At 50.3% G+C, this 18,298-nt stretch overlaps 8 protein-coding genes across 8 annotated transcripts; 4 read left to right on the forward strand and 4 right to left on the reverse strand.

Moving 5' to 3' along the window:
- Window positions 1-279: 279 nt before the first annotated feature.
- Window positions 280-2,609, forward strand: PSV08DRAFT_210612 (uncharacterized protein; the record flags this gene model as incomplete). The annotated part of the gene is made up of 3 exons (XM_014223551.1): window positions 280-309; window positions 363-1,794; window positions 1,851-2,609. The coding sequence occupies 3 exons, from the start codon at window positions 280-282 to the stop codon at window positions 2,318-2,320; spliced, it is 1,932 nt and encodes a 643-aa protein (XP_014079026.1). The 3' UTR covers window positions 2,321-2,609.
- A 288-nt stretch (window positions 2,610-2,897) lies between these two features.
- Window positions 2,898-4,730, forward strand: PSV08DRAFT_412608 (uncharacterized protein). Its single transcript, XM_014223552.2, has one exon. It carries the CDS (start codon window positions 3,172-3,174, stop codon window positions 4,624-4,626), a length of 1,455 nt encoding a protein of 484 aa, XP_014079027.1. The 5' UTR covers window positions 2,898-3,171; the 3' UTR covers window positions 4,627-4,730.
- A 32-nt stretch (window positions 4,731-4,762) lies between these two features.
- On the reverse strand, window positions 4,763-6,077 carry PSV08DRAFT_366096 (heterokaryon incompatibility protein-domain-containing protein). Its single transcript, XM_014223553.1, has one exon. The coding sequence runs from the start codon at window positions 5,893-5,895 to the stop codon at window positions 4,798-4,800; it is 1,098 nt and encodes a 365-aa protein (XP_014079028.2). The 5' UTR covers window positions 5,896-6,077; the 3' UTR covers window positions 4,763-4,797.
- A 409-nt stretch (window positions 6,078-6,486) lies between these two features.
- PSV08DRAFT_231342 (heterokaryon incompatibility protein-domain-containing protein) lies at window positions 6,487-9,366 on the reverse strand (the record flags this gene model as incomplete). The annotated part of the gene is made up of 4 exons (XM_014223554.1): window positions 6,487-7,919; window positions 7,966-8,936; window positions 9,170-9,216; window positions 9,254-9,366. 4 exons carry the CDS (start codon window positions 9,364-9,366, stop codon window positions 6,576-6,578), a joined length of 2,475 nt encoding a protein of 824 aa, XP_014079029.1. The 3' UTR covers window positions 6,487-6,575.
- A 1,422-nt stretch (window positions 9,367-10,788) lies between these two features.
- PSV08DRAFT_335710 (carbohydrate-binding module family 32 protein) lies at window positions 10,789-12,858 on the forward strand. Its single transcript, XM_014223555.2, has one exon. It carries the CDS (start codon window positions 10,828-10,830, stop codon window positions 12,595-12,597), a length of 1,770 nt encoding a protein of 589 aa, XP_014079030.2. The 5' UTR covers window positions 10,789-10,827; the 3' UTR covers window positions 12,598-12,858.
- Window positions 12,859-12,943: 85 nt separating this feature from the next.
- Window positions 12,944-13,990, reverse strand: PSV08DRAFT_231348 (regulator of chromosome condensation 1/beta-lactamase-inhibitor protein II; the record flags this gene model as incomplete). Its single annotated transcript, XM_014223556.1, has 1 exon — window positions 12,944-13,990. One exon carries the CDS (start codon window positions 13,988-13,990, stop codon window positions 12,944-12,946), a length of 1,047 nt encoding a protein of 348 aa, XP_014079031.1.
- Window positions 13,991-14,271: 281 nt separating this feature from the next.
- On the forward strand, window positions 14,272-15,237 carry PSV08DRAFT_18339 (40S ribosomal protein uS9). Its single transcript, XM_014223557.2, has 4 exons — window positions 14,272-14,383; window positions 14,459-14,475; window positions 14,545-14,656; window positions 14,757-15,237. The coding sequence occupies exons 1-4, from the start codon at window positions 14,335-14,337 to the stop codon at window positions 15,005-15,007; spliced, it is 429 nt and encodes a 142-aa protein (XP_014079032.1). The 5' UTR covers window positions 14,272-14,334; the 3' UTR covers window positions 15,008-15,237.
- A 125-nt stretch (window positions 15,238-15,362) lies between these two features.
- Window positions 15,363-18,116, reverse strand: PSV08DRAFT_18348 (Chs5p-Arf1p-binding proteins-domain-containing protein). The gene is made up of 6 exons (XM_014223558.2): window positions 17,952-18,116; window positions 17,678-17,804; window positions 17,495-17,619; window positions 17,167-17,447; window positions 15,771-17,119; window positions 15,363-15,713 (listed from the first exon to the last, which is right to left on the reverse strand). The coding sequence occupies exons 1-6, from the start codon at window positions 17,975-17,977 to the stop codon at window positions 15,546-15,548; spliced, it is 2,076 nt and encodes a 691-aa protein (XP_014079033.1). The 5' UTR covers window positions 17,978-18,116; the 3' UTR covers window positions 15,363-15,545.
- Between the last annotated feature and the right edge of the window lie 182 nt (window positions 18,117-18,298).

Genomic DNA, 18,298 nt, shown 5'->3' on the forward strand with positions numbered 1-18,298 from the left:
GTCTGGGGCGGTGCTAATATGATCCCGTGGAGACTGGAGCTGCATGGCGAAATGCTGATAGGGCACGTTGGAACATTCGGGAACGCAATTGAGAGATTGGGACAAGAAGGGTGGGCATCATGTGGGGTGGGTGCCAACTTGGTTGTGAAGTCAGACTACCCGCGCCCGTGCGCCGGCTAGCGCCGCCGTCGCGAAGTCCATCGCGGTCGGCTGGGCTGGCAGCTCTCGCACGCGCCGGAGCTTTGTGTATGTGTTGTATACCTCACCAATTGCGCCGCCATGCCGCCCTTCAAGGATGACCAGATCATCGTCAGTCTCATATGCGCTGCTGATCACTCGCCGCATGCGCTAACGCCCTGCAGATTATTTCGCCCGGCTCCGAGACGACTGTCGCGCAGCTGGGCCTGCCCGAGTCCTTCACCCCTGCGCGCCTCCGCCTGAGGTCGCGCATGTTCCCCGCTGAGAAAGAGGGCGAGTTTGAACCATATAAGATCCGGAGACGGCAGGATCGCCCAGCGGCAGAGAACGGCGAAGCCAAGGACGGGCCACAAGAAGATAGCAAACCCGCTGAGGGTGAAGAGGAGGTCATATGGGATGAGGACCGTGTCTCAGAGGAAGGCGCCATATGGCCCATTCAGCAGGGAAGGATTGTTGACTGGCCATGCTTCTTCGCTCTCATCACCCACGTCTACAACTCACTAAACCCGCCCTTTCACACTCCGATCCTCCTCATTGCCCAGCCAGCATGGACACCGCGAGAGCACGAGAAACTCACACAGTTCTTCTTTGAGAAATTCAAGGTCCCCGCTTTCGGCTTGATGGATGCAGCACTGGCGACAGCCTGGGCATATGGTGTGCACACAGCGACTGTCATCGATGTCGGCAAAGACAAGGCAGACGTGACTGCTGTCAGCGAGTTCATCCCGCATACACAGGGTAGAGTCATCTCACTACCAGGATGTGGAGGTGAAGCCTTTACTGAAGGCCTTCTCGCCAAGCTGAGGCCCAAAGGCTTCAACCGCGACATGTGCGAACAGCTCAAGAGGTCGCCGATATGCGAGCTTCTTCCTCCAGGAGTCCCACTGCCAGGATCAAAAGATGCGCCTGTCGCTGACGGTGTGAGCAACCCTGCGGCAGCAGCTTCCACAGGAGCACCGGGATCCGGCGCTGCAGCTGCAGCTGCAATCGGAAACGTGCCACGGGGTCCTGGCATAGATACTGAGGTTGGGGAAGAAGGAACTGGTGAGGATGAGGGAGTTCTAGACGTCGCAAGCATTGTGGCTGGTGGCAAGATGTCAGAGTACCTTGCCAAGAAAGAGAAGGAGAAGCAAGAAAAGGCCAATGCTAAAAAGAAGGGCGCTCCAGCCCCCCAAGCAAACAAGCCTGTAAAGCTACCCAACTCCAAGCTCGAAAAAGCTACATTCCTGTATGAGGATCATGCGCTCCTGGATACCCTGAAGAACATGAATCTGAACAACCAAGAGATGGCTGATGCGAAGGGGGCGTTGGATGAAGGTCCCAGCAGGAAACCAAATGAAAACGAGGAGGAGGGCGAGCCTGCTGATACGACCGAAGCAAACGGCACCAACGAAGCCAACAACATAAACAAGAAGACAGAATCAATAAGACGTGAAATAGAAGTTGGCAATGAGCGATTCATGGCAGATGGAAACGGTACACTGGAAAAGATTGCAGATGCTGTATACAGGGTAATCTCATCCATTGACGAGGTTGGCAAACGTAGCGATCTTTGGGATCAGCTGATTGTCTGCGGCAATGGGGCTAAACTACGAGGTAAGTTATACTATCTACACACAAACCTATTCTGTAGCCTACTAACACGAACTCAGGTTTTAGAGAATCTCTCATACAGACTATCCAGGCCAAGTATCTGGTGTCGCCCTCATCTGCCACCATCTTCACATCTGAGATCCCATCCAATGTCTCAACACCTGCGGGTACTGGAACCAACACGCCACAACCCCAACTTGGCCCACATGGTAACTCTCAAGTTAACCCACTTCTATTAGCAGCTACCACGGCTCAGACACAACACATGATGCCCCATGGAGGCATGCCCGGCATGTCACACAACTTGCACTCTTCACATGGCCAAACGCCCACGTCTGTTAAGTTTGTCAAGCCCCCGGAGTACTTCCCTGAATTCAAAGAGGTTGGCTTCGACGAGTCAACCTTCTTGGGCGCTCAGGTCGCGGCCAAAGTCATTTTTGTAGTCGACCAAGGTCAAAGTAAGGGCTACATGACGCGCCCAGACTACAATGATCAAGGCCCACAAGCCATTCATGACTACAGCCTATAATCATAACCACGTGCATCCTGTTCTGGATAGCGGCTCTTCCTTGGCAGGCAAATATGGGCAGGCTGTGTTCCGCTTTCGCAGAGAAAGCTACCATGGAGTTTTCAGGCGTGGTGTAAATGGGGAATATCCTGGCGTTGCTTCTACCTGGCCAAAACAAAAAGAAATTTATGGATGTGTGTGTGCAGATGTGGAAGGACTATTGGAAAGCCCATAGGTGATGGCCGCAGCGATAGGCTACCGGCGCATTGCGGAAGTGTTTAGTCCAAGAAACATGTAAACTTCCTTTTTGTGTGGCTCCCATCCATCGTTTCACCCTGTCATATTGCGGGGTTGTGATTGACCATGTATGAGGAAGCGAGAGCTGAGCACTAAGCCCCTTTCACGATTTACTTTTCCTGAATGTAATGGTGGTGGTGAATTGCTGATCGGAGGACGCCGATGACCCCAGAAGTACCTAGTGACGCCCCGGTTCGGCTCCACGTGGTAAACATTAGCGACCCCCCGCTAAACCGCTTATAACCCGTCATCCCTTCTCAGGAACTGATAAAGGACGCCGGTTGCTCCTCTTCAATTCTGTACACTTCCATTGCTGAGATTTGAGTGTATATAAAGTACACTCCATGACCCTTTCTCTACACTTGTATCACAATTAGACTTTTTTTTCTCTTTCTCGGTGAGCAAGCAGAACGATTAGAACACTTAGCCCGCGGATTTGCCGGTATCTTGGTCCGAAACTCTGTCGACTTCAGTGGCAAGAGCGGTGTATTTATCTCAATTCCAAATAGAGTTTCTGGGGTTTACATAAAAGCAGCAAGAGGAACAAGAGTTGTACTGGGAATTTTCAAGAAAAAATGGCAGCATCAACACCCATACCACACACAATCTACTTTGGTCCTTTCGTCCACAGCATATCCCTCAGCACGCTAGAAATCGAGCCCAATGGCGCCATCGGTGTGGACTCCCACGGCATCATCCGCTTCGTGAATCGCAACGTGGAGTCTTTGGCCTCCCTTCTCTCTTGTCTGGACACTGCCTGGACAGACGCCAAGGTCGTCTCGATCAGCGAAACCAGCAACGGATTCTTCTTCCCAGGCTTCATCGATACTCATGTCCACGCGCCCCAGCACCCGAATACCGGACTTTTCGGCAAGACCACACTCCTGGATTGGTTGCAAAAGTACACATTCCCTACTGAGTCCTCCTTCTCTGATGTCAAACGTGCATACCGCGTGTACACAAACTTCGTCTCAAGAACACTCTCGCATGGCACAACCACAGCTGCATACTACGCCACCATCCACGTCCCTGCCACCAACACCCTCGCCGACATATGTCTGGAGCGCGGCCAGCGCGCCCTCATAGGCCGCGTTTGCATGAACAGCGACCTAAGCCCAGAATACTACCGCGACTCCAGCGCAGAACAAAGCTACCTAGACTCCAAATCCAGCATCGACTACATCCGCTCCATCGACCCAAAAGGCACCATCGTAAAGCCAATCATAACCCCGCGCTTCGCCCCCTCCTGCACCCCCGACTGTCTCAGCGCCATAGGCCGCCTAGCCCAAGAAACAGACGCCCACATCCAAACCCACATTTCCGAAAACAAGGGCGAAATCGACCTCGTCAAGAGCTTATTTCCTGATTCAAAGAGTTATGCGGATGTCTACGACTCCCACGGTCTCCTCACCGATAAAACAATCCTAGCACATTGCGTCCATCTTACCCCCGAGGAACGCCGCTTGATCCTCGCCCGGAAAAGTAAGATTAGCCATTGTCCTGCGTCGAATACAGCTATTACATCCGGCTGTGCGCCCATCCGCTCGTTGCTAGATGAGGGCCATACGATTGGCCTGGGCACAGACATATCCGGCGGATTTTCGCCTTCCATCCTAGAAAATGTGAGGCAGGCGATTTGGGTATCGCGACACCTGTGCATCCAGACGGATTCGGATGCCGTTAAGCTATCTACGGAGGAAGCCTTGTATCTCGCTACGCGCGGCGGTGCTGCAGTGGTAGGGTTGCAGGATATAGTTGGCGGGTTTGAAGTCGGGAAGGAGTGGGATGCGCAGATGATTAATCTGGGGGCTGTGGGCGAGTTTGGGAGCGAGACGGGTGCGTTTGAGGAGGGGCCAGTGGATGTGTTTGGGTGGGAGAGTTGGCAGGATAGGGTGGAGAAGTGGGTGTATAGTGGGGATGATAGGAATACGGTTGCGGTTTGGGTAAAGGGGCGGTTGGTGCATTGTACGGACAGGTATCCGTATCGGAAAGAGGTTGGGTATGCGCCGTCTAAGGGGTGTACGCCCTGAGCTGTAGTCTGGGTTTTTGGTGTAAGAAAATGTAAATGGGAAAGTATTTCTAGCGGTGTATGTTGAGAATAGAAGGCCTAAGACTTGAGTATAAACTTTCTGTTCGAAATTTTCGTCTAGTTGCGAAGCATCTTTCTAAAATTTCATTCTGGTAAATTAAGGAAAAGCTTGCTATTTATATCGGAGGAGATAGTCCACTACGCTGTATACGAGAAATATAAAAATGGTTGAAACTATAGCTTTTGCTGCGAAGCGTACACCTTTTTGATCAAGTTCCAAAGCTTTCCTTGCCCAATATTCTAAATCTCTCCGCTCATGTTCTGAGGAACTTTCAGGAACTTGATTGAGGAGATGAGCTACCAGTTCCTCTGGTGAGATATCATAATCGATAGTAATGTTGTCACCATCGCTTGCGATTCCACATAATGCGTACACCTTGTCGAGAATATTTGACGCTTTCCAGACTCTGTAGTAACAGAGCAGTTCAGAGAGACTTTTTTGTTCTTTACTCAGGTGGGTTAAGTTCCGTGTAGCCATCAGAATGAAGGCTGGTGTGCCACCAACATTGATTTTGTCTTCCAAGTACTTCGGAAGTGAAAAGGTTACATAGTCTGTAACACTTCTTAAGGCTTGCCATTCAAAACTCTTCGACCCGCAGTACACTGAAATGTCTTTGGCAACCATAGTTTCTTGTACGATCCAGATTCTCGTCCAGTAGTCCCTAGAAAGAAGTTGATACACAGCGCACGTTGTTATCTCGTCCCAGACCAATGGCCATTTGTACCTATGCATGCCGACTGTCGTGTTTAGAGCCATTGCATGTGTGCTAGTCACTATGTCCATAGCCATGTCGCTTGTCTGGTCTCGACTGGCTTCACCGAGCCAGATCGTCACTTTCTCGGCAGTGCTATAGATCCGTCGCATCATTTGAACTTGATGATTCTTTTCTAGTGTATTGTTTTGGTCGATACAAATAGCATCAATCCAATAGAATCCGAATTGCTTCTGTAGACACATCTGCTCTAGGAATATCCACAGATTGCGGGAAACCGGAAAGTTATATCCATTGAGACGTAGTTGACGAGTATCATACACTGACCCCCAAGTGTAAGACAGTGCTTTGTAAGCTGGATAGCTCTTGTCGAATGAATAGGATCGAAGACTGCACTTAATCAGAGAGGACTGCGTGCTTGGATGCAATTCAAGGAGTCTGAACTGAGCCGTTGAGGTATCATGGCTAAGCGGCGCCGTGGTGTAGGGGCTTTTCATGACTGAGAATACTGCGAACAGCTGGTATGGCGCGATTGAGGTGGATGTATTAAGTCAATAAGCGTTGAGCTGTAGCCTTGCAAGGACTGTGGGTCTGCTCGATATCATAGCGTGCTGTTGCTTCACATGACACAATATGGATTTCGAAATGAACAATAGCTAAGGTGCTTTTATCGAGGAGCGATTAGGAAACAGGCATGAACGAGGTAGTTTATATGACAGCGCACTTCTTGGCAAAGTAGGCAGGTGCATGCAGCAACAAGGCATTGCGGAGGTAGGCGTCTGAAACCTACTTTCTCAACACCACTAGATGATACCAATCATGTTGCCTGGAGGCCCCAAGACAGATTGGTGGCGTATTCGGCTGTAACAGTGAAGGCGAGAATGGTCCATTCAGCTGGATCCACGAGGAAATGCGGGGCTACGTATGCTCTTACTACCTGCGTGAAGAGCTATTAGCCACCCAATACCATGTTACCCACGTCTGGCGTACGACTGTATGGTGCGGCTGAACAAAAAAATAGAATCACCAAATACATACTCATTCCAGCTATCATGATAACATGCTTTTTGCAGGGGTTATCGTTTTAAATGACACTATGCTTAATGCTGAGTTGTCAGCTCAAGATTATATGTGTATTTGCTCATATGGCGACCGAATTACAGAACAAAAAAAGCCATTAAGAAAGGTAGAGATTACATATATCAGCGCGAGGTTGCTCGAAAACCTCGCCGTCCATCGCGCCATACATGAAGCAATCACCAACCATTTGGAAAGCGTCAAGCGAATGACTAGCAGTGTGACGAGCAAGATCTTTGCCTCCATCCTCGCTTCCCGAAACAAGAATTGTCCAATTGTCGTCGTAAATAGATACAGGTAAGCCCTTTCGGACCATGAACGGAACGTTGCTACCCTTAAAGACATAGATGCTGTCACCCTCGGTAGTTGTCTTTGGCCCGAGACCCATGTAACCAGAGCTAGTGAGGAAGAAGCGCCGAGAAGTTGTTGCGTTTTTGAGAGCGTGGTGAATTGCTGAAATGCCTTCGTCAAGATCGCGCTTGCTAAATGCTGCAGAACGGCTGAATGTATCACGGGATATGCAGCGAGACCACATGCTCCACGCCCTGAAAGCATCATAGTCTTCTGGTATCGCGCGCCGATAAGACTCTTGCTCCCAGTAAGTATCTGGGTCTGTGCTAGTACGTACAACATCTCCGATGAGTGTACGCCAGAAAGCGTTTTCGTAGGTCCCACCGCTAGGGTATGTGTGATTTGATTGCTCGAGCAATTTGGTGAGCAGATTCCAAGATTTTATGACGGCACATGTGTCGCTGATTTGCGTATGTCGACTGATTTCCCCAACTGTCGTCACACTATCAACGTACACTGCCTCAACATCGAGGAGCTGGTTTATCGGATGGAAGCGAACAGTTCCAATTCGAGATGCAGACGCTTTATAGATGCATAAAGAGTTTACTCTTTCGATCTCGACTGGAAGACATGGAAGCGACCAGTCCATGACCCAAGAAGGGATGCCGTTCAGCCGCTTCCTGTTGAGGACAGCCTCAAGATCGCCCGCAAGAACTGACAACGACCCGGCTCGTTGTATGTTACTCACAGTTGTACTTGTGAAAGTTGCAGCAGTATCAGAAATATAGTCAGGTAACAGTGGTGGAAGATCTTGCCAGTTGGTAGTCAGGCCAAGGAGGGCAAAGACCTTGTCCCGCTTCTCAGTCGCTTGTAGTGGTCTGAATCTCCACAGCAGCTGCAATATTGTTCCACTATGTGAGCGAGCGAGATATTGAAGTCTGATATCCTCTATGCGAAGCACAAAATCACTGAACCGATCCAGGATATCTTGTCCCTGGAGAGTGCCACCCAAGTCTAGACATAACGTGTGACGCTGTTTAATGTGATTGGTAGCAGCTTTGGCAAACATTGACCAGGGGGCTGACAGCACTCCGTACCGAATGGTAGCTTTGCGAGACAATACAGTTTCTTGAATGATCCAAACACGTTGCCACTGTTGCTATCAGCTTATGCCATGAAGAAAAGAAAGAGAGATGGACCCAAGATCTACTCATCAGCCTTGCAAGACCTGCCCAGACTCTTGAAGATCTTGAACCACGGACGTGAGCTCTTGCGAGCACCAAGCCATGCCAGTCGCTAGTAACGCCATGTTCGTGTAACGCAAAAGTCTTCTCTAGGTTTAAAGCATTAAGCAAAGGATATGAAGTGCCTTCCGCATAGTCCTGTAACAAGCAAAGGGCTCCAAAGACATCGGGGCCAGTGCTGTCATCGTCAACGCGAGGGTGTCCCATCAGCTTTGTATTCATATTGGATGCACTAGAGCGCTTAAAATCGAGCAAATATACGTTACGCAGCTCATCATCGTCTGTATCGCCTGTCCATATTGGTTCTAGGGGCAATTTTCTGGATCTGGAGCTTGTCGAAGCACTGATCTGTCTCTGGACAGGATATCTTCTCAAAAGATCGGTACCGACATCCTCATTAGCAGCAGGCTCGCCCAGCCAAATCATGGTTTCTTTGCTATTACGGTATATTTCACCCATCAAACCAACTTGCTGTGTGCGCTCTAAAATATCCTCTTGATTGATGCAAAGCGCATCGGCCCAGAGTAATATGGGATGGTCATATTGTCGTAGTGTGCGAAGGGCGGTAAACAGGTTCTCAGAAATGGAGATGGATTTGTCGTTGCATCTTATTAAGCGGTTCGGGACCACCTCTCCATGTCCCCACGTGTAGGAAATGGTAATATAGCGGTTTTGAGCCTTGGCTATGGAATAAGACTGAAGCTGTGCATTGATGTCGTCCTCCTGGCGCCCGGGCAGCAAGCGCAGGAGACGAATGGTAGGCGGATCAGTAGGTAGTGGGGTGTAGAAATCGTGATCATCACTTTTCTTGTTGAATACATGGGTAAGTTTCGAGATGATTCGACGAGCCATGGTAATGGGAAAGACGGGGGTGTGTTGCTCGGTTGACATGCTGATTTTAGGGGCTGGTCTGTCACGTGTTGGGGCTGGAACGCGGAGTTGCAGTCACGTCAAGTCCGCAACAGGTAACGCCAGTACCAACCATTCACGCATTTGCGATAACATGCCTCGACGTCAGTAGAATCAGTCCGTCATACTGTCGATACCACTCGGAATCCGATAGAGAGCAATGCCACGCATCCAGTGATACATCAGACGATGGCCACATGACGTCAGCAGCGCACGATCCCGAAACGGCACACCTCATTGCCTGCCCTACCTGCGGTCAACACGTCTTTGGCTTTGCCATCGTCTGCGGCTTGGGCGCTATGTAGTACATTTTGCCTTTGCTCGACAAACTTACATCTGCTGCTCAAATAAGTCGCTCTGTGCTGCATCGGGAAGCGCCGGAGGGATGGCAGCCTGCACTAAAAGCCCCGGGGGTGGCCAAAGAGCGTGAACGGGTAGCGCCCGCATGACAAGCTATCGGGTCATCTAACCCGTGCCTAGCGGTGTGGGAAGTGGAAAAGAAAGCGATCAAATAAAGCCCTGTGGGCGTCACTAGCCAGCCGCATGGGCGATCGTCATGGCTTTGTGCTTTAAAGTCCGTGTGTCTGGCACGTTGAGGCCTTTGCCTCGAATTTTATTTCCCCTTCCATTGCCCAAAACATGCGACCGGATAGATTCCTCCAAACTACAGTCGGTCTTCTAGCAACAACACACCTAGCGCTGGGCTCCACTAGCAGCGAGCAAGACCAATTCAAGCATGTGACATGGGATGACGACAACTCTGTGATCTCAACACATGCTCTGGACCAAGGCCACTACCAATCCCGCTTGACGCTCGCAAACGGCTATTTTGGTATCAATGTCGCTTCCGCGGGGCCCTTTTTTGAAGTCGACGAACCAGTCGATGGCGATGTCATAAGCGGATGGCCGCTTTTCAGTCGACGACAGGCTTTCTCTACTATAGCGGGCTTCTGGAACAGCCAGCCACGGACCGTTGGATCCAATTACCCATGGCTCTATCAGTACGGTTGGGAGAGCTTTATTGCTGGTATCCCACATTGGAGCGGCCTTATAGTTGAAGCAAATGGCGAGTTCCTGAATGCATCCGTTAACCCCGATCATATCTCTGATTTCGTCTCAAGTCTGGATGTAAAGGCTGGCATTGCGAATTGGCGGTACAACTGGAAACCGGGTGGCCGGGGTGATGGAACCATCGATGTCAACTATCAGCTTTTTGTTCACAAGCTCTACATCAACAAGGCAGCAGTCAAACTGCGACTTACATCCACTCGAGACGATAACGTGACTGTATACGATATTCTAGATGGGGATGCCGCCGTGCGCTCGGATTTTGTTCAGAAGAAATTTGAGAAAGACACCCCGACTATCTGGTCCGCCGTAAGCCCGGGAAATATCACAAATGTTACCGCATACGTATATTCGACTTTGGGTGCTAGTGACTGGGTCGACCTCAGTGCACGTAGCGAAGTAGTAGATGGCGTCTTTGGTAGTGGCAACAAGTCAACTATCGCGCAGTCTGTACCAGTCGAACTAACCGCATTTCGACCAACCGAAGTGACCAAATTTATCGGGGTCGCTTCAACCGATGCGTTCCCTGATCCACAAACTGTGGCTCGGGAGGCTTCGATATCGGGCGCAAAAGAAGGTTACTACAAGCTTCTACAATCCCATATTAGAGAATGGGAATCCATCTTGACGCCAGACGCTGTTGACGACTACCACCTACCGAACGGATCTCTTCCCGATGATCCAGATGTACAGCAACTGCACATCCTAGCCCGTACAAACCCTTTCTACCTCCTTTCGAACATGGTTGGACCAAACGCTGTGGCTGCAGCAGGAAACAACACGAAACTCGACATCTACAGCATCCCAGTTTGCGGTTTTGGCTCTGACTGTTACGGAGGTATGATCTTTTGGGATGCAACGGTCTGGATGGCTCCAGGAATCCAAGTATCGCATCCTCAACATGCGCAAAATGTTATCAAATACCATGTGGAGCATTTTGAACAAGCGCAGCGAAATGTCCAAACAGCCTTCACCTCAAGCAAGAACCAAACAAGTCGCTTCACTCCCGGAGGTGCAGTGTATCCTTGGACCAGTGCAAGGTTTGGAAACTGTACAGGCACTGGGGCCTGCTTTGACTACGAATACCATCTTAACGGTGACATGAGTCTGGCCTTCAACAATCATCTCATCATCACTGGTGATGGCGAATACTTTAACGACACCTTGTTACCGATATCGAACTCGATTGCACACTTTTTTGGCCAAGTCCTGGATTTCAACGAAACTTCTGGAAACTGGGAGCTATGGAATGCGACTGATCCGGACGAGTATGCCAACCAAGTCAACAATGTGGGATTTACTACTGCCTTGATCCAGAAACATTTCCTCGAAACGAACGAATTCAACTCTTGGTTTGCGCGTAGTCAAAATGCTAGCTGGAATGAGAAAGCCGCAAAGATGCGACTTCCGGTCAACGACAACACTGGAATCATTGTAGAATACACCGGTATGAACGGGTCGGTAGCAGTCAAGCAAGCAGATGTGGTCCTCATAGACGATCTGTTACACTACCCAAATCCCTACAGCTTGACAAACCTAGACTTTTACGCAGCGAAACAATCCCTCGATGGCCCCGCAATGACATATTCCTCCTTCGCTGTCGTGGCCAATGAAGTTTCTCCCTCTGGATGTTCAAGCTTTACCTACCACGTCTACTCGTCTTCGCCCTACCTTCGCGCACCGTGGTATCAGTATTCTGAACAGTTGATCGACAATGTGGAAGAGAATGGAGGAACACATCCTGCATTCCCTTTCCTGACCGGTATGGGTGGAACGAACCGAGTAGCAATCTTTGGCTACCTTGGCCTAGGGTTATACTACGACAGGCTGGACATCGATCCTTCCCTGCCACCACAAATCCCATACCTAAATTACCGCACCTTCTACTGGATGGGCCACGGCATCAACGCCACTTCAAACTCAACACATACAACATTAGCGCGCTTGCCACGAGACAAATACTCGCTCCCTTCAGTAAACGCAACTTACTTTGACAAGCCCATCCCCGTTACAGTCGGTACCCGCAGCGGACGCAACGTCACCTGGCACGAGCTCGGCCAAGAACCACTTGTGGTACGCAACCGACCCATGGGCGAGGTTCTCACCGTAAGCGGAAACATCCTCCAATGCAAGTCTCTGCTTCGCCCCCCTCAACGCAACAAACCAGGCCAATTCCCCATCGCCGCAATCGACGGCGCCGCGAGTACAAAATGGCAACCTGAGTACGCAAACATCACCAGCTACCTTACCGTCGACCTCGGAGACTCGGCCTTCTACCCCATCAGCGAGATCGTAATGGACTGGGCGAACCAGCCACCTGCGTATTTCGAAATTTACTTTTCAAACTCTTCGCTTCCGCCATTTTCGGCGCAGCTGACTGAAGATGTGAGGAGAGTGATAGCTGGTAGTGTGGATATCAGTGCACCGTGGGATCCAGTCACGGCGTACGAAATTAGGCCGTATGTTGGCAATCAGACGAATATTACGCTAACGGAGAGTGTGTGGAGTGGGAGGTATGCGCATTTGGGTGTGAGGGGAAATCAGTTTAAGGAGGATGCGACGGATGGACCGACGGTTGCGGAGTGGAGTTTGGTCCGTGAGAAGTTTTGAGTTGGTTTGACAGAAAGTTTGGTATATAGAACTTTTCGGGTAGATCTGCGTAGAACGTTTAAAATCGTTTGTATGATAGGATAAAGAGATGGTCTGGCGTTGGATTTAGACATGTAAGGGTTTATCTTTGTCAATAGTTGAATTTCGCGGTGTGAAGTCTCTTTCCTACGTTCGTTTTCTAGGATAGCAAAACGTATCGCTATATCATGAGCTATACGGCATCTCACGACCAACGATGTTCATAAAGTGAATGAACACTATAAAACAGGGCATGAATTCGAAACAAGAACGTTGGTCGTACTATCTCTCGACAAGAAGTTTTTTGATGTTAGATTTCTTATTCACTTTATTTCGTAATGACAAAGCTAGTACAAAACCCAGCCCCAATAGTCTCTACCTCACCAGGAACCTCAATCTCGTTCCAAAACCCGCTAACCATATCATTTTTGATCTCCTGCTTGAGATCCTTCAAGTCACCACAGTTCCCATGTTTTCCCCATCCCCACGATATCAATCTACCATCTCTGGTTACGGCGAGCACATGATCTGAGCCCACTGCGATTTTATTCAGGAGTGGCAGATCTGGTGGAAGCAATTTCCACATGTTCTCTTTACCCCACGCGGTGAGTGTCCCGTCGTTGAACAAGACAAAGATGGCATGCCATGTAGCGCCGATATCTTTCCAACCCTTGATGTGTTTCGGCATGCTGGAAATGATATTGAACTTGTCTTTGCCAAGTAGAAAGTGTTCTCCAGAGGACGATTCACCAACGAGGTACGTAAAATCTTTACCGCAGACCCCTTTGGTGGGTCTAAATGGTATGTCGTTAATCTTTGTCGGAGTTGTAACTTTGCCAGTAAGGATACCGCCAAGTTGACTTAGGCGAGCCTTTCCCCAGCCATAGACTGAGCCATCGTCGAGAACCGTTACATAGTGCCAAACACCTGCAGAAAAGTCCACAATTGCACCAGGAAACGATGTAGTAATGCGGTTCGATGTCGAAGGACCGGCCTGCTCTTCACGACCGAGTTCTCCCCATTGGCCAGTACCCTCAGTGTAGATGTAGCTCTCCCCAGAATCGCTTCTCGTGACATATGCAGAAGATTCGCAAGTGGCTGCAATCAAAGATGCATTTTCATATACTCTTTTGAAAACTGGGATTTGAGGTTCCTTTCCCAAAGAACCTAACTGGCCCTTGCGATTGTCGCCAACTCCATAAACGACTCCGTCTTTGCATAAGATCAAAGTATGGTTGTCACCTCCTCGTATTGCAGAAACATCCCAAAGAGGTAGCGTATCAGTAACTCTGGTTGGTACGTCAACAATTTCCGCAGCAGGTAACCCGAGTTGTCCCTCCCCATTGCTGCCAAATGCATACATCTGGTAAGGCATATTGCAAGACTGCGAGGTAGGATATCAGGTCAGCTGGTGTGATTATCAATTGAAGATGAAAACGTCCAACTTCATTGCTCCAGAAATATCAGCCCCATTAAATGCTGTTTCTGGAACCTCTCAAGTCACGCACCGTGGCAAAGAAAGTCTCGAGTGGGTTGCGCACAAGGCTTCAATAGCACGCTAGCCACTGAGAACGCTAGTCGCTTACAGGGATCGGGGCGCGCACGGACGCCCACTGAATATTCGCTGCCGGCGTAGACGAACTTCAAACTCCACGACGACCGCAAAACCGACGACGCCCACCCAATACTAACCGCACGCACATCCCACAGTCGCCCAACATGGCCTCCCAGAGTGTGCAATGCTTCGGCAAGAAGAAGACTGCGACTGGTACGATGATGCTCCTCCACGCCACGGAGCGTGTTTTGAAAGAAGTCGCACAATGGCTAACATGATCACGAACAGCTGTCGCCCACTGCAAGGTACACACGCACTGCCTATCGATCGAATGCGCAAAAATCACGAACAATATACTTACGATGAATATATAGGCCGGAAAGGGTCTCGTCAAGGTTAACGGAAAGCCTCTTTCCCTTATCCAGCCCGAGGTTCTGCGATTCAAGGTCTACGAGCCCATCCTGATCCTCGGTGTTGACAAGTTCGGTACGCACACACACATATGCATACACACACGCGTACTGCAAAGAAGCATTTAGACGCGGGAGATGTACGAGGAACAATGGAAGCTAACTGTTGCTGGTAGCCGATGTCGACATCCGCGTTCGCGTCTCTGGTGGTGGTCACACCTCGCAAGTCTACGCCATCCGCCAAGCCATTGCCAAATCTATCATCGCCTACTACCAAAAGTACGTCGACGAGCACTCCAAGAACCAGCTCAAGCAGGCCCTCATTCAGTACGACCGCACACTGCTCGTTGCCGACAACAGGCGGTGCGAGCCCAAGAAGTTCGGTGGTCCAGGTGCCCGCGCCAGGTACCAGAAGTCTTACCGTTAAGCGGTTTTTTTGGGCTTACTGGCGCGAGGAGGAGGAGAAAGAGAGGACAAGGGGTGTATGGGAGCGAGCATGGAGCGGTGTTCATCCTGGGCTTTTTCATGGGGTCTTCTACTGTCTGCTATCTACTCCTCAAGGACGAGGTTACGTGACATGGCGCGCAACGGCTGCCTGATACGATCCCGCGGCTTGTGACGATAAAAATGAATACATTGGTTGCAAGAACACGGAAAGCAAAGAAAAGCCCATGGAGTGAGGAGTAACACAACACATACACATACACATATGCCGTGAAACAGTAGGGACAAGTGAATGCCAACACCCAAATCAATCGATCAGGAATCTGGTAAATCTACAGTGAACTAAAATGTATGCGACACAAGGGTGTAATGTTTCCATCTCCAACACCAACGCTTTCCATGCAAGAAACCCCAACACACCACCAATGTGACATTCCCTTTTCTAGTCCTGTTTCCGCCCCAATTCAGAATGACTGTAGACTATTATTCGTATACCCGTAGATGTAGAGAGGCGAAGGTTTCTAGCCGTCGCTGCCACTGCTCCTAAACGCAGCGCATAACGCAGCGTACTGGTGGGTAAGGTCGAGGACGTGTTGGGGTAGTGACGTTCCTTGGACGATGCTGCGGATCTTGACGGCGCCTTCTTCTTCGATGAGTTTGCGGATCGTGTAGAGAAGGGCTGGCGAGAACTTTCATACTAGTTAGTGACTGGAACCTTGAGGGTTTAGAGATAAAAAAATACATACCTCAGAGTACCAGCGGTACTGCCAGGTGATGAGACGAATCAGCGCTGCCGTGACATCTCTGACTTGCTTCCTTTCCTCGCCCAACTTGAGTACGCCCTTCATTGCCTTGGGAGAGAACTTGATCTGCAGACAGTTCTCGTATGCTTCTACAGCCTCCTCGGTGTGATGCAACCTCTCCGCCAATTCGCCCAGGATCTCCCACTCTTCGCTGCTCTTCTTGTACAGCAACTGCTGCTGGCGGTACTGCGCCATTTCTGTGCGCCATATTGTGTATACGCGCAAGTCCTCGTATAGTACCATGAAGAGGTTGTCAAGCCAGCGTTCGCACAAGCGCTTGTTCTGGAAGTGTGTATAGTTTGGTTGGGAAGGGTTGCCGTTCTGGTTGTCGTGTAGATGAGGGTCTTCACTGCCAGCCTTTACAACTTCAGAGGCAACCGTATGGCCGGGCTTTTCCAGCTCAGTTTCTGTACCAGCAACTGAGCCCTCGCCGTTCTGGGCATTGCTTGCATCTGTGGACGGACGTTCCCGGACTTCGCCATGCTCACTACCGTTGGCTTGTTGGGCCTGTGAATTAGGAGATGGAGCCCGGAGAGCTGTTGTGCTTGCACTGCGAGAGTGCGGTTGCTGGACAGTCTTCTCGTGGCGATATTCCTCTTCCATTACGAAGACTTGACTTCTTATCTTTAGGAGTTGATCCCAGCCGATCTTCTTTGTGATTTCTGTGAGCAGGATGTATGCTTTCAGGAAGGTACCCTTGAATCCGGCTGCGTGTAGTTTTCTCAGGGTTGGATGTACGAGCTCCATGTCGTCAACATTGGAATCTTCTATCTCATCGCACATTGCTTCGGGCATGATGGGCAAAAAGACCCTCTGGGGCTCTGGCATCCGCGGGGCATCCTTGTCCTGATACGTGAACATTGGACATGAGTTGAGTGTTAGGAGCGCAAGATCCCACTGCTCGAGGCTGACATATATCTCCGCCAAGCGCGCCCATGTGCCAAACTCGCTAGGCGCGGAGACGACACTCCTCTTTGCGATTTCCAGTGCGAGATCACCACGGCCCTTCTTGTTGCAAAAATCTGCTTGGCAGTCCAGTAATGAGTAGTCCATGGGCAACTCTTGAATAGCACCGTGCAACAGTTGTACAGCTTTGACCTCCTCGTCTGCTTCGATGTAGACGCGGGCGAGGAGCGATGAGATCTCTGGATCACGAGTACGCAGTTTTTCGAAGAGATTGATGCCCGAAGTGTATCTGCCGGTTGTGTGAATGTAGTTGAGCAGACCTGTCGTCAAGTGATTTGAGACGAGATTGGGAACTTGAATCTCAGGGTCGGATCCGAGTTGCCAGCCTTGATGGTATTAGCCAAATTTCTTCCATATCCAGTGTGTGGCCCACCATTGAAGAAGAGACGTTCTGCAGCATCCAGAAACCTATGTTCGCTCTCTGTGCTTGTGATTGGATTGAATCTTCGTACACCAACAATCTTCTTGATAGTATCGCCCGAACCATCGTCGGCGTACGAGTATGCGCGCAAGACACTACAGAGATAGGTCTCTAACCAGAGTTCATCGGTGGCTACTCGTTTGTCGCCGCGCTCGTCAATGCAGTAGCTTTCGACTGTTCCTGGGATATAGACTTGAACGCGCATATCGAGCCGCGAAAAGGCATTGTAGCAGCTGCCTTGGTCAGCCAATGACTGCGCCAGGACTTGGAGCCAGCCTACCAATACAAGCCCGAGACTACTTTGTTTTGCTTGTCATGCGCAGAATATGTAAGCGTGTTGATGTAAGCCGCGAGGCTAGCAGACGAGGAAGCGTCTATGCCGGTGACATGATGGTAGACACCAATCTAATCACATGTCAAAGGCCATGGCTCGTAAGTATGCACGGTCGAAGGTGCTACGGACCTGTTTTGTCGCAGACTTGATGGGCTGTTTTATCAGGTGGACCAGGTCTGGCGGGCCCAGTTCTCGGAGCGTCTGTAGAGATTCCGAGCGCGCTTCGATGGCCGAGTGTAGCTCGTCTTCGTAGATCCTGGGGGATTGTCAGACAAGCCACATAGACAGAGGTTCTCTGCGACAGAAAAAGTCATATGCAAATGGGAGTGGCGCATGCAGAGACAGAAGCAGAGGTAGCAATGTGTCGGGACAACTAGTAATCGAAGCGGCATGGGTGGCATACTCAGGAACAGCTGGCGATGTCACCATGGCTCAATTGGCGCCGCACAGAGCGAGGTGGCAGGGGAGCGGTGATGGGAGGAGAATGGCGGGGTGGATGCCAGGCGAGGGGCTTTGTTGGTATGCGCTTGGGGCTCACGGGCGTTGCGTGTCAAGAATTCCGTGTCCTTGGTCGGCATCAAGGCAGGCACGGAAGCTGCATCGCGGAGGTGCCCCGTTGCCAAGACTCCCCATCCCTGCCACCCATCATTCACAGTCGCGTCGCGTCACGTCACCCAGACGCTGCGAGACTGCACATAGTCGAAGTTGGCCTCTGTCACACTGCCCATAAATTATATACTCAGCAGTGGT

This window comes from Bipolaris maydis, assembly GCF_028858645.1.
Source record: "Bipolaris maydis strain C4 unplaced genomic scaffold PSV08scaffold_16, whole genome shotgun sequence".
Lineage (NCBI taxonomy): Eukaryota > Fungi > Ascomycota > Dothideomycetes > Pleosporales > Pleosporaceae > Bipolaris > Bipolaris maydis.

Bases quoted from the DNA above. Each gene is read 5' to 3' on its own strand.
- PSV08DRAFT_412608 (XM_014223552.2), top strand. From the start codon at position 3,172: ATGGCAGCATCAACACCCATACCACACACAATCTACTTTGGTCCTTTC.
- PSV08DRAFT_366096 (XM_014223553.1), bottom strand. From the start codon at position 5,895: ATGAAAAGCCCCTACACCACGGCGCCGCTTAGCCATGATACCTCAACG.
- PSV08DRAFT_335710 (XM_014223555.2), top strand. From the start codon at position 10,828: ATGATCTTTTGGGATGCAACGGTCTGGATGGCTCCAGGAATCCAAGTA.
- PSV08DRAFT_18339 (XM_014223557.2), top strand. From the start codon at position 14,335: ATGGCCTCCCAGAGTGTGCAATGCTTCGGCAAGAAGAAGACTGCGACT. The intron at 14,657-14,756 runs GTACGCACACAC...TGTTGCTGGTAG, and splicing joins CCTCGGTGTTGACAAGTTCG to CCGATGTCGACATCCGCGTT.
- PSV08DRAFT_18348 (XM_014223558.2), bottom strand. From the start codon at position 17,977: ATGGTGACATCGCCAGCTGTTCCTGA. The intron at 17,448-17,494 runs GTAGGCTGGCTC...TGACCAAGGCAG, and splicing joins GTAGTCTCGGGCTTGTATTG to CTGCTACAATGCCTTTTCGC. The intron at 17,120-17,166 runs GTGGGCCACACA...AATACCATCAAG, and splicing joins AGAACGTCTCTTCTTCAATG to GCTGGCAACTCGGATCCGAC.